We start from the raw sequence: 14,003 nt of genomic DNA on the forward strand, positions 1-14,003 counted from the left end.
TATTATCAATAGATCCTCACCTTACACCAGAATATCTAACCAAGGGACCATGAAACACAATTCTGGAAGAAGCATTCTTGCTCGCCATAACTATACACTTAGTTTCTTTGCTTTATAAACAGGTCCAGAAAAAAATATTTTAAAGAAATTATTCATCTTTACTATATAATCAATAGAGCACCCAACCCCCCCTCCCCACTGAAGCCCCTGACCCTGTGGCCATAAATTTCGCAAAATTTTAAAGATCGAGGCATCCTTGCTCATCATAACTATACACTTAGTTTGTTTACATAATACCCAGAAGCAGAGAAGAAGATTTTCAAAGAATTAATGCACTTTCACTATATAATCAATAGAGCCCCGCCCTAACACTAGAATCCCTGAACCAGGGGCCATGAAATTCCCAATTTTCTTAGAGGCACCCTTCCTCATTATAACTATGCATTTAGTTTGTTTGCTTTTGCTTAATACCCAGGAGCAGAGGAGAAGATTTTTAAAGAAATAATGCATTTTCACTACATGTATATATTCAACAGAGCCCGCCCTAGCACCAGAACCCCTAACCCTAGGACCATGAATTTTACAATTTTGGGAGAGGGCTCAATGCTTATTACATTCTTGCCAACAGTTTCACTGCTTGATGTCCAGGAGTAAAGAAGAAGATTTTTAAAGATTGCATTATTTTTAGTGGTTTTGGCCCCAACCCTCAGGCCCCAGGGTGAGGGCAGGGACCATGAAAATTCACAATTTTTGTTTTCCTTCTCCCATAGATGCTATATGCAAAAATTGGTTGAAATTGGTTGAGCAGTTTCAGAGAAGAAGCTGAAATATTCAATCGTTAATGCACAACGCAGGATGCACGACGACAGACAAAAACAGATAGTAATAGGTCACCCGGGTTTACTCAGGTGACCTAAAATCACTATATACATCTATATGAAATTTCTAATTTTTTCCCGACGACATCGATCATAGTTCCAGGTAAAAAAAAAATAATGCAGAGTTTGTGAAGTTCGTGATTTCGTAGAATAAATTTTACACCATCGATCTTTGTTGCATTTTTTGTTTGATAAATTTCGAATATGGTACAATATAATTTACATATCCATTATTCAACAGGAAATTAAGAAGTCACTTGAAGCGCATCCTTTGTTATATAATTGATTGCCTATAAAATAATCATATTAATTTCTAAACACTACTGAAAAATATAAATAACAAAATAAAATAAAAAATATGAATTTTAATATGAATTTGATATAAAAACTATATCGAATAAAGGTGCAAATATTGAGTTCAACTAGCTCATTTTCAACATGAGATACTTGCCATAAATATACCTCATACATGGCCCGAATGTTGTCAATTCCTATGAAATGCAATTTTAAGTTGCTAAAAGTAAAAGCAATTCGGAATACAAACTTAAAAAATATCGATTTGTTCGGTTTTTTTTTTTTTTTTTGGTTATGTTTTGTTTGTTGTTTTTTTTTTTTAAAGTGCAAATTGCTCCGAAACCTACGCGCGTGGGTAACGTTAAACACAGAATTAACTTTGGACAGCCAAAATAAAATTTTGAGAAAATACCAGCGAAAAATACCCTTTTGTTAATTTTCTTTGAATAATACCATGATTTGAATCTTCATTTGATATCTGTTCAAAATCCATGGTAATGAATGCTGATTCTTTGATGTAGGGTAACGTAGTCAGCCGAGGTGAGCCGAATGTTTCTATAGCATCAGATTGACCAAGCGACCGAATCACAAAAGGCTGTTGGTAGTACAGTGAGAACCCCCCCCCCCCCAGAAGTCCGGCTCTAGAGTGAGACATCCCCCTTGGGGGAATTACGGGAGGACCCATGCAAGGGAAGTTTTACTCTAGAGCCACACTTCCCTGCAGGAATACTCTACTACTAGTTTTCCCCAAAGCAGATCTTGCAATGAAATTTTTATATCATTTTTATGTCCCCGTATCGAAGATTCGGGGATATATAGTTTTTGCCCTGTCCGTCCGTCTGTCTGTCTGTCTGTTTATCCGCAAAAAAACTTTAACCTTGCCCATAACTTTGGATTGGTTGGAGCTATGGCTTTCATATTTCACATGTGCATTCCTTGTGACAAGACCTTTCTTTGAGTACCACCATATTTGACCTTTTGACCTTGACCTCGGAGTTTGACCCACTTTTGCAAAATTTTGTGAGACTTTAACCTTGGCCATAACTTTTGAACAGTTGGAGCTTAGGCTTTCAAACTTCACAAGTGTATTTCTTGTGACAAGACCTTAATTCGTGTACCAACATCCTTGACCCTTTGACCTTGACCTTGGAGTTTGACCTACTGTTGATAAAACTTTAACCTTGGCCATAACTTTTAAACAATTTGAGTTCACATGTATACTCTTTGTGAAAATACATTTCTTTGAATATCAACAACTTTGACCTTTTGACCTTGACCTTGGAGTTTGACCTACTTCAATTTTGAAAAATTTTAATCTTGAACATAACTTTTGAACAGTTAATGACAGGGTTTTCATACTTTACATATGCATTTCTTTTGAGAAGACCTTTCTTTAGATACCAACAACTTTGACCCTTTGACCTTGACTTTGGAGTTTGACCTACTTTTGAAAAACTTTAACCTTGGCCATAACTTTTGAACAGTTGGTGTTAGTGCTTTCATACTTCACATGTATATTTCTTGTGACAAGACCTTCCTTAAGATACCAACAATTTTGGTATTGACCTTGACATTGGAGTTTGACCTACTTTTAAAAAATTAAACCTTGGCCATAACATTTGAAAGTTTGGTTCTACGGCTTTCACATTTCATGATCATGTGTATCACTTGTGACAAGACCTTCCCTTGGGCACCATTGACCTTGACCTTGCCGTTTTACTTACTTTGAAAAAACTTTAACCCTCACCATAATTGTTCAACGGTTTGTACTAGGGCTTTCATATTTCACAGGTATATTTCTCGAGACAAGACCTTTCTTTGGGTACCAACATTTTTGATTTCTTGACCTGGAGTTTGACTTGCATTTGAGAAACTTTAACCTTCGCCATAAGCTGCCATACGGGGGCATCAGTGTTTCACAAACACATCTTGTTTTATAGGACTTAGATAAGTACACATATGTCTACCATAGTATGAAATAAAAGTTGATAAGACAGCATGAACATTACTTTTGTGTAAGTTAATATTTCTTTTAAAACAAGATGTGTTTGTGAAACACTGATGCCTCCATATGGCAGCTTATGACGAAGGTTAATGTTTCATAAATGCAAATTCCAGAGCAAGGGGGGGGGGGTCATTTCGGTCCAGTTTTACTATATATGCGAGTTCAATAAAACAGGAAACTCTGGGGGAAGGAGAAAAATTGCTAGCCCTTGCTGGATTAATTTGCTCTTATGAAAATGATTTATTTTTACTAATTTTAATTTTATAACTTTTTTTTTTATTTTGGCATGTATGAGGAAGAAACAAGATCTATATTATATACGTGTACTTCATCGATAGATTCAGTTTCTGAGATCCAGATGGGAATTATCTAGTCAGATTTTTGTTTTTGTTTATTGGGGTTTTTTTTTTTTTGTTTGTTAGGTTTTTTGTTTTTGTTTGTTTGTTTGCTTGTTTGTTTTTGTTTGTTTTTTTCTTCGATCCAGCTTTGGATTTTTCATTGTTTTTATTTTACAAAACTGTCATGGTGTTTACTACATAATATAAATATACAAATTCCTGGAAATTTGGAGTTTCTTTTTTTTAACTGTAAAATCTCATTATTGATAAACAAATTAATTACAATAAATGACTTAGACAAACGATAGATCGAACGTACAAATTAACAAATACCGGCTTTTTACTCTTTGGTAAAAGAAGTTAGAAATAACGTGCTACTTTCATTTTCCCAAAAGTGGGTTGGTCTTTGTCATATTTAAATATATTTGTTTAAATTTCTCAACTGTCGATTTACCAACATTAATTATTATCAATACAGTGATAAAATGTACATCATTATTGTATTTTTGTATAATCTTTTATACAGAAATTGTAATTCTTGAAAAAGTATATAGAATTTAGGAGGAAACTCGAACTGTAAAGACCAGGGTCGGGTTTCACAAAACTATCGTAAGATTTGTCCTAAGATAGATCTTACGAACGTCTTAAGATCTGACTTATGACAATCATATGATTTGTCACTGCTGTTTCACAAAACTATCTTAAGTATAAGAAATCTTAAGACAAGTCTGAAGACAGATTCCATTCTTCAATATTACAGGGAAATATTTAAAAATATGCTTGTACGAAGTTTAGTTGTCTTTCTTAAATTTTCTTTGAAATATTGAAATAATAGTGTGTCATAAAAACTAAATTTGAATTAATTTCATCCCAAAAAAAAATCATTGAATAAAATTTGCTTAAATGTCTTTTTGCTCAGAAAATAGTAGTTGCTGACGAAATGTATGTGATACTACTTTTAATTAAATCTACTGGTGTATCTGAACATTTGCAAATAATGAATGATTTTAGCAATGAATCCTTTTGAAACACCAAATCATGTTCAAATTTCTTTTATAAAATTGGATGAAAAAAAAAAATATATATATATATATATCACCACAATGTAACAAAATGAATTAAAGTAGCTACTCAGAAGTTCGATTTTTTTTATTTTTACTTTCATGGGCGGGACTCATCCAATCCATAAAAATGCTTATATTTCGTATTTTTTTTATTTATTCAAAATATATTTACTTAACATATCAATAAATAAACTACATGTATCTCAAATTAAGTTAGCCATTTTAAAAACTGCATAAGTTTGCAGCGCTTGGTCATAGAAATTGTGATGTTCTTGCGGGGTATTGAATTCAATATTAAACAATTTTGAATAAAGTTATATATGATATCTGGATCTTACATACATGTACATATACATGTATACATAAAATATGTACATATATACATGGCCTTAAGAAGCAATTTCGGGGAGGGGGCACAATAAAAAAAGGAAAATGCCTTGAAATGAATAAAGTGGCACAAACATAAAGAAGGTTCAGTTTATGTTTTCTATCATATATTTATTGGCAAATTATATTTTTTTAGGGGGGGGGGATCATAGTTCCGACTGGCCTGATCGATATAGTCCAAAGGATTGTTCTATCTCTAAAAACCGTTTTAGAGGGTTTTTTTGGTTTTTAGGCGAAAGATATACTGTCGCCAGTTTCACTTTAGACTTAAGACAAGTATCTAGTTGTCTTAAGATTAAGATAGATCTTAAGATTATCATAAGATATGACAGTTTTGTGAAACGGCTATGGTGCAATCTTAAGATAATTTTCGGTCTTAAGACAGATCTTAGTCATAAGATAGTTTTGTAAAACGGGCCCCAGTTTTCTACATAAAGACCAATTTTAAAGGACAGCTTGTTAGAAAAATATATTTTTGACTGCATGTGTTCTGTATAGATAAAGAATATTGATTTGTGGTAAGGGTTCAAGTATTTAAAAATTTTGTACAGGTATGGACAGTGATTGTTATAGTTTGTGCGAAAAACTCGTGCCCAAGAGCTACATCCAACAAGGTAGAAATGCAAAGACAGTCCATCAGAGTAAAATCAAACATTTACTAGAACAGGTAAAGTGTAATATTGATATTTTATCTTACAGTGTGTTCTCTGTTTATACAAGAAAATAGTCAGGAATTCTAAATATCTGACGTTTTCCAGGCGTTTGTATTTTACGTGCTAGGAAAACGTCAGAACTGGCGCCATTACGAAAAGTGGAAAATAAATTTTTTAATCCCCGAAAATGTGTTTTGTTTAATAGTTAAATGTTGTATAATTGATCCAAAAAATTTCTTTTACTACTATATTTACCTAATAAAAGAGGGGTATGTAATAAATTTATCATTATATCAGTAACTTGATCTGAAAAGCAGTCGACAACCGTGGATCATTAGATCAAACAAGACAGTGTTTTGTTTAAACTGATGATCAACGCCTGGCAACTCAACATGATCTGGCTCTTCAAAAGTAATTTATCCAACATTACCATGATTATCAAAAATTGAACATGATATAATGCATGTACCATGATAAATATTTTGTAGAGAAGAATTCCTGATGAGGGCTGGGAAGATCAGACAATAGAGTTGTTCCTCAGTGAGCTGGCCATAATGGACAGTAATAACTTTCCTGACAACTGTGGAGTAGGGGAGAGAGAAGCAAGAATTTTTTCTTCACTCGTTAGCAGACGTCATTTCAGGTCAGAAGAAAGTGCATATATATCATGTATATTAATATTTACATTACATTTTCTTGATCAAGGGTGCTAAAAATTCATTCTGAACAGAATCTTCCACAATTTTTTTTATTTTATTATTTTTTCTCAGTGAACTGGTTGAATGTTTGTTATTAAATTGCCCTTTCAGAAAAACAAATATCCAGGGAAAAGCTGGCAATTCCTTGATTAACATCTTTAAAAGACTGATTGGTATTTTTACAAACTTTTAAGATTACTTTAGAAATAGATATTCTAATAAATTTTAGACTTGGTCATGGAATAGGCAGATCAGGAGAGATAACTGCTGTTCAACCCAAGGCAGCTGGATCCAGCTTGTTAATGACACTGACAAACAGCCTGGCTCTTCATGCCATAAAACTTTCAGGTAATATTCTTGTATAGTGTGAAATCACTATTTTTCCCTGGGGTTTAATTTCATTGTTTTCGGGGTATGAAGAGATCCACAAATTCATGACCACCATGAAATGTAAAATTTCATATATATACATGTATATAACTACTCATAAATTCTTCATCCACGAATTCAAATCTCCACAAACCTATATTTTGTCCTCAAACTGTGAAAATTTGTCCCCACAGAAATATGTGATTTTACAGTATAGGATATGCAGTACATGTATATGTGTAAAAGTTTAGATATTTTTATCATCATTATGCCCAATACCTTAAGCTTAGTTAATTTAAGGGTATATTCATGTACAAGTACTACTACATGTACCATTCAAAGATTTTTGTCCAACAGGAAATCTCATAAAAATCAGTTCATGAACATGAATCTGCAAAAATAATTTGAAAATAAACCCTTAATTGTCTTTTTTATGCCAAAATATCTTCATACAATGAATTTACTTAATTTATGAATGATAAGTGAAAAGTGAATTCTAAGTTATTATTTATTTTTTTGCATATACGTACTTAAGGCCACACAGTCTTTTATGGCCATGCATTATATATACGTGGCAGTCAGGTTTGATCACCAGGGTCAGATAGCTGATTTGGTACAGCACCTGATTAGTGATTCAGGGGGCCCGGGTTCAAATTCTGGTCTGGTCCTCCTTCACCGGTTACATATACATGTAAATTGAATCAGCTATTCTCCAAAGGTTTCATCTTATGAAAGGATTAAAATGTACAGTACATTTGTATTTCATTTTGTTTGATGTTAAGAGAAATTTTATGAATGAATCACAAATGTATGTAAATAATTATCCTTTTTTTTTTCTAATTCAGGGATTCAAGCTAGCAGTTGTTTTGTTGTTCCAATGGCAACTGGAATGAGTATAGCATTGAGCCTTCTTGCACTAAAACAAAAGAGACCAAATGCCAAATATGTGTTATGGCCTCGTATTGACCAAAAATCTTGCATCAAATCAATCGTTACTTCAGGTTTGTATCAGTTATTTTAAACTTAACAGGAGCGCAGTATTGTAGACATTGTATACAATGTATATTTGTGTATATTGTTCATCACACATTTCTTTTCTTTACGCACAAGGGATATTTCCAATTTGCCTAAACATTTTACTTATTAGAGTTGTATTGCTCAAAGTGTCTGACATGTGGGGATATTTTTACTCAGATTGTTCACATTTATTAGGTGTTATAAAAAATCTAAGCAAAAATTCAATGTTTTCAGAACAGATTTTTGGACTAAGTTGATGCGAACTATTTACATATATTAAAATAAAATGTGATGATTCAGCTTATGGAGTTTAAAACTGCTAGATGCACCACTCGCAAAATATAATTTCTCTCTTTTATCTTTACATTGCTGAAATACATGTAAAAGGTCTTGATCAAAAGAGCACTTGTGAATTTATGTTCTCACGAGTTGATGTCTACGAATCATTTTGTGATATAAGTAACCATGTAAATTAAGGAATCTTTGGTATTTTTTGATGGCCATACATGTTTTCCAGTTTGCTGTGACTTAATTTTCCCCTCAGTCAGTGAGACTTGCATGTACATTTACATACTCAGAGATGAAGTCTAGTTGGATTGTAATTTTTGTCATTTGAATACTAATACAAATACACAGTTATCCCCAAGAATTGAAATAGCAGGGGACATTAAAAAAGTAGAAGGGGGTCCCCTAACAGTGGGTTGAGCATTGAGGGGGGATACCAGAATAACTGGGGAATGACATCATTATAGGCAGGGAAATTCCCAACCCCCGAGTCTTAGGGACAACTCTGAAAATAATACAACCACCTAGAAGCATATATTTGAAGAAATGTGCTAAAATGTATTGGCTATCTTCTATCAGGCAAGAGTTTTGGCCTATGGCCCTCATGTTTCAGATATTTAGTCAAAACATTTGTTTAAATCTGTCTCCAAGAAGCTAAAAAAAGAAACAATATTATTTAGGTTTTGAGCTGGTAGTAATTGAAAATGTGAGAGATGGAGATGAACTCAAGACAAATTTAGAAGAAATCCAGAAAAAAATCCAGGAGCTGGGGCCTAGCAATATCCTGTGTATTCTGACTACCACCAGTTGTTTTGCACCAAGAATTCCAGACAAGTTGGTCACTTTCATTATATAAATAAGAAAAAATATTCTATTTGAAGGGTTTTGAGAATATTAGGAATTTTACTTATTAAAAGACTGTCTTAATAGTAAACTCTTTGAGGCAACTGATATACTGTTAATGTATTGTTCAGTCAAACCTCATTATCTCGAACTCGATGGGACTGAGGAAAAAAACTTCTGATTGAGATATCCAAAGATTTGAGATATCCAGGGTAAAATACTTAAAGATTAAGGGATTGGGACTTCCAAATCACTTCGACATATCCACTGTATTCGAGATATCAGTGTTCGAGATACTGAAGTTCAACTGAATTTAATGTGTACAATTTTCGAACAAGTTAGCATAGTTTATGGTCATTCTGATATTTGCAAGCAATGTATTGTGAAGTTTTTATCATCTTTATTACAGGTTAGAGGAAGTAGGAGAGATGTGTAAGACACAAGACATTCCACATGTAGTGAACAATGCATACGGTCTACAGTGTTCCAAGTGTACCCACCTCATACAACAGGTATCTGTACAGTTAATATTTGGACTGCATTTCCTTATATACTAAGAAACACTTGTACAGCTTTGAGGTACTGGGTAACTTTTTTTTTTTTGAAACTCAGGTTGCTGTCCAAAATTACACCTAGCATTTGTTATTATTTATGTGTCATTGTCTAAGTGTTGAATTTGTTAAAAGACTGGAAAAAGCAGCTAGAGCAGAGAAAATAATACTGTATGCAGTAACTCACCATTGTATAAAGTTAGATACTTATCAGCTGTAGCCAAAAGGATAATACACAGATGGATTTCCATCATAACAATTTTATACATTCTGATAATGATGATTTACATTATACATGTATTTTAACACTTTTAGGCATCCCGATCCAGAGTAGACATTTTTGTCCAAAGCACAGATAAGAATTTCATGGTTCCAGTGGGAGGATCAATCATTGCAGGATTTGATGATCAACTCATCCGTCACATCAGCAAGTGTTACCCAGGTATATAAGCACTTAATCCCTAGCACAAGGCATGTAACAAATCATTAATATTGGAGTCCACTTTTCATTTTCTCAGAGTCAATTGTCATGTAAGTGAAAGAAATCGATCTCTGAAGATTTCTTAAAATATAAGTGCCTTGAAACAAAGACTACATTTTTATAGGGCCATGACCTTTATTTCTATGGGCATTAGTCTATTTATAGGTAGGGCCTCATCTTCTCCCTCCACAGACCTCCTAATCACCCTCCTCAGTATGGGGGTCCAGGGATACAAGGACCTCCTAAAAGAGAGGAAAACAAACTACAAAACTTTGCAAATGAGGCTCAGTGAATGTGCTCAGAGGCATGGGGAACATCTGCTTGCAACATCTCACAATGGGATTTCAATGGGTGAGCAAAATGCAGCTCTAATTACCCCTGTACTGAATGCTGCTGAGAACATTTTTGATATAAATGTTATTTTTTTCTTTTGTATACAGTGTACAGTAAAACACGCTTATAACTAACACACTTATAGCAAATATGCTTATAATGAATTGACGCTTACAGTGAAGGGATTTTCATTCCCTGTGGCTTTAAAATATATTGTGAATTTAACAGATATAACAAATAACGTTTATAATGAAGCAAAGTCATCCATCTCTTGCACTTCGTTATAAGCATATTTTACTGTATTTGTTTGTCCACAAAATATCTTATATGTATGTTAATGGAATTTTACAAAGAAAGAATGCCAAGGGAAGAATATAAATAGAGACTTTAATAACTCAAAAAAATGTAAGCAATTTTTACTTGAATTCTTATGTCATTTGACAGGATTTATATATAGAAGGATTTACACTTATACATGTATATATTGAAATTCTTTTTATGTGGATAAGTAAATCAATTAATTTGAATAATCATTTTAAAAAAAAGATAATTATTGCAACTGTTAAATATACTGTTTTTGTGCTTTACAAATGTGTTTTAAAAGTGTAACTTTACGTGCCCCTCTCTGCAGGATGTAAGTATTGAGTTTTAAATTAACGACTCTTTATCAGTAATATCAAGAACACATGGTTATCTCCCTTTGAGATAAATGTATTTTACCACTTGTATTTGACCAAAATGACCTTCGTTTTCAGGTATGAGCTTATCAACATTCCAGTGCAATGAGGAGAGTGTCACAGACTTGGGATCCAAACTGTTCACAAGACTTGTGTCAGGAACAAGGTATGTCATTATTCTCTATATTATGCAATCGGAAGGTCAAAAAGGGGATATGTACTTTAACAGTTGTAGGAAGTCTAAAAGTTCTCAAAAGTTTGGAATAATTAATACATTTTGGGTGGGCTAGAAGATGAAAATAGACTTTTTTGTAGTTGAAATTCTATCTGTATGTTTTCGGATTGTGAAAGGGTTGGTATGCCCCTCTTTGATATATAAACGTCTTTATTATTAGTCGGATTAGACACAGATTCTCAATGAGTTAAATCATTTTTTCAAAGGTAGTAAAGGATCTCTATAATGAGCTAGCTGTTAAATATCAATGGACTAATTACTCTGATGTAAGGTTTGCCAAAAACAGAGACATAAGATAACATTGCTACTGCCTTTACCCACCCTTATTGTGAAGTTTTTGTTGACAGCTGAGTTTTCTTGATGTCCGTTTTTCTTCTTTTTCCAAAGATATGGATTGGTAATCCTTGAAATATGTAAACTATTTCGAAAATCATGTAAATAATTAAACACATGACTTTTTAGGAAAAGTTGTTACCTTATTACAAAATTGACAATACCTGCCAGCAAATTATTTTTTTTTTTAACTTGAAAACTGACTACAGTAAAACTTCATTATAAGGAACTCAATTATAAGGAAATCTGAGTTATAAAGACCTTTTTACAAATCCCATAGAAGACTTACACTGTGCTTCTTACATGGATATTAAGAATAAGGAAGCAAAATTCGAGGTCATATAGACTTCCTTATAACAGAGTTGTAATGTAGCTGATTTATTTCTTCTCTTATTACCGGTAAAATCTGAGGACATTGTAACGAGATAAATAATTCACAGCACAACATAATAAATATTCTTCCTTCAGCCTTAGATAAAGCTGTGCAGAAAATCATAATTAAACAGTAAAGTGATAAGGAAGGAGAGTTTCTTTTTACACAGTCTTTTCAAATAGCACATGAATGGAAGAATGATAATACTATTTTATGTAAGGTTCAAATTCAATATATGTTAATCATTTCACATTCTACAATAAATTCTCGTAATCACTATCATCATTAGGGTGATTCCTGCAGATGGGAAGAAGAGTGAGATTTGTGGGCAGACCTTCACAAGTTTTGGTGCCCACTGTGATGACTATGGGTCACCATATTTGACTGCAGCAGCAGCCATTGGAATGACGTCTCGTGACGTGGACTTGTTTATTACAAGACTAGATAAAGTGCTATCCAAATGTGCCAAAACCAAACAGTCTAGTCAAAAAGAATCTTCAGCTATGATTTAAATATGGATACGAATATGGAATATTCATTTTGATTATAATGAATAGTTTGTGGTTTTAATTTCAAAGACAAGCAGGCTGTGTTGGAACTAAACTGGTCTGAACATCACAAGTATCCTTTCACATTTTGTTTTTAGTGTAGAAATTTCATCTAAAAACAAGCATTCTGTGAGTTGTGTGTAAACAACCCTGAGCCCCCTACTGGTACGTGCTGTAATTCTGTTAAAAGTTATAAAAGTGAAAGAAAACAAGATCTTTATCTGTAAATCATCAATATAGAAATTTCATGGCAAATAAATAAGTGCGATATATGCAAGTGTCTAGAAAAAATTCTGAAAGGAAGGGGGCAGAGACTGACTGACAGACAGAGGGAGAGACAGACTTACAGCTATAGAGGAAACCTATAGTTTTACTGATGGGGGCACATAATTGTTTATACATGTATCTGTAAAGATCTGAAGTTAAGAATAACTTGGAGTTAAATTATGATAAGCACAGACCATTGTTATGCCAAGACTGGGCAGAACAAATGAAACATAATTAGATTATATTTGTTAGAAGATAAAAAACAAACGGAATTAGGAAATGGATAACATAAGGTGAATGAGAAATCAAGGGGTTAATATGTTACAATGTGATTGAATTTGATATAGAAAGCACAAAGAAATTCACTTTTACAAGGATACCCACTCCCCCCCCCCCCCCCCAACCCGGGGCCTAGGTGGCCGAGTGGTCTAGCACGCTGTTCCTGTACTGCTAGGAGACAGATTTTGTAGGTCGAGAGTTCATCCCCGGGTTGGGGCGGAAGTGGGTATCCTTGTAAAAGTGAATTTCTTTGTGCTCTCTATATTAATATTTCTTCACTTAGGGCAGTTATGTTATTTTTAGAATTGTTGTAAAATGTGCTTTATAAATAAAATTAATTCATTACAATGTGTATCGGTAACGATCTAAATAAAATTAAATAAATAAAATAAAAGTAATGTACAAATAACTGTATCTCACTTCCACTCTCAATGACCGTGTAGTGTAGGATAATCTCAGCGAGATCCGTAGAGACTAAAAAATTTGGTCTGGTGTCTCTACGGATCTCAGACCAGTGTCACATAATCTCATTCGGGGTTTCGTGCCCGGACTTCGACCGCTTGTTTCGATTAATACGGGCTGAAATGAATTAGCTGTCCGCTATACGAATTAGCTATACGATATGTTTTTTTTTAAACTTATTAAAATGATTGGGGGGGGGGGGGGGCACACGCTGCCGTTATAATGTTAAATATTTGAATATACTTTTGTACCAACTATCAAAGTGTCTTTAAAATATGTAAAAGAATATTAATTTTAAGAGTAGTGTCCAAACATGTCACGGCTATAATGGGTACATGGTATGAGATCAAGTCCAATTAATAATTTTACAAAGAAAGCGCAGTATAGCAAGATAAATCTATTACAAAAACAACACATTAATTGACAAATAATTCTCGCGGAAGTAAAGCATTTCTAATTACTGTACTTTCTACATGTAAAGTCAGCAGTTTTTAATGAGGAAAATTATCTTATCGACTCTGTCTGAGGAAAGACGGTTTCTCAATTTTAGGATGAAAATTCCATCTCTTTAACACACTTTTTTATTGAATTTATTTATTCGAATGTCTTTTCGTTATTTGATCGTCGGTCCAT

General features: G+C 33.4%; 1 protein-coding gene across 1 annotated transcript; it reads left to right on the top strand.

Moving 5' to 3' along the window:
* Positions 1-5,513: 5,513 nt before the first annotated feature.
* On the top strand, positions 5,514-13,040 carry LOC133203043 (O-phosphoseryl-tRNA(Sec) selenium transferase-like). The gene is made up of 10 exons (XM_061338899.1): positions 5,514-5,633; positions 6,108-6,262; positions 6,547-6,665; positions 7,532-7,687; positions 8,669-8,822; positions 9,241-9,343; positions 9,698-9,824; positions 10,029-10,214; positions 10,952-11,039; positions 12,104-13,040. The coding sequence occupies exons 1-10, from the start codon at positions 5,520-5,522 to the stop codon at positions 12,324-12,326; spliced, it is 1,425 nt and encodes a 474-aa protein (XP_061194883.1). The 5' UTR covers positions 5,514-5,519; the 3' UTR covers positions 12,327-13,040.
* The last annotated feature ends 963 nt before the right edge of the window (positions 13,041-14,003 follow it).

Source organism: Saccostrea echinata, unplaced genomic scaffold (genome assembly GCF_033153115.1).
Source record: "Saccostrea echinata isolate AGI-Se365-2 ecotype Australia unplaced genomic scaffold, CSIRO_AGI_Sech_v1 ptg000047l, whole genome shotgun sequence".
In the NCBI taxonomy this organism is placed as follows: domain Eukaryota; kingdom Metazoa; phylum Mollusca; class Bivalvia; order Ostreida; family Ostreidae; genus Saccostrea; species Saccostrea echinata.

Bases quoted from the DNA above. Each gene is read 5' to 3' on its own strand.
- LOC133203043 (XM_061338899.1), top strand. From the start codon at position 5,520: ATGGACAGTGATTGTTATAGTTTGTGCGAAAAACTCGTGCCCAAGAGC. The intron at 5,634-6,107 runs GTAAAGTGTAAT...AATATTTTGTAG, and splicing joins TCAAACATTTACTAGAACAG to AGAAGAATTCCTGATGAGGG. The intron at 8,823-9,240 runs GTTGGTCACTTT...TCTTTATTACAG, and splicing joins GCACCAAGAATTCCAGACAA to GTTAGAGGAAGTAGGAGAGA.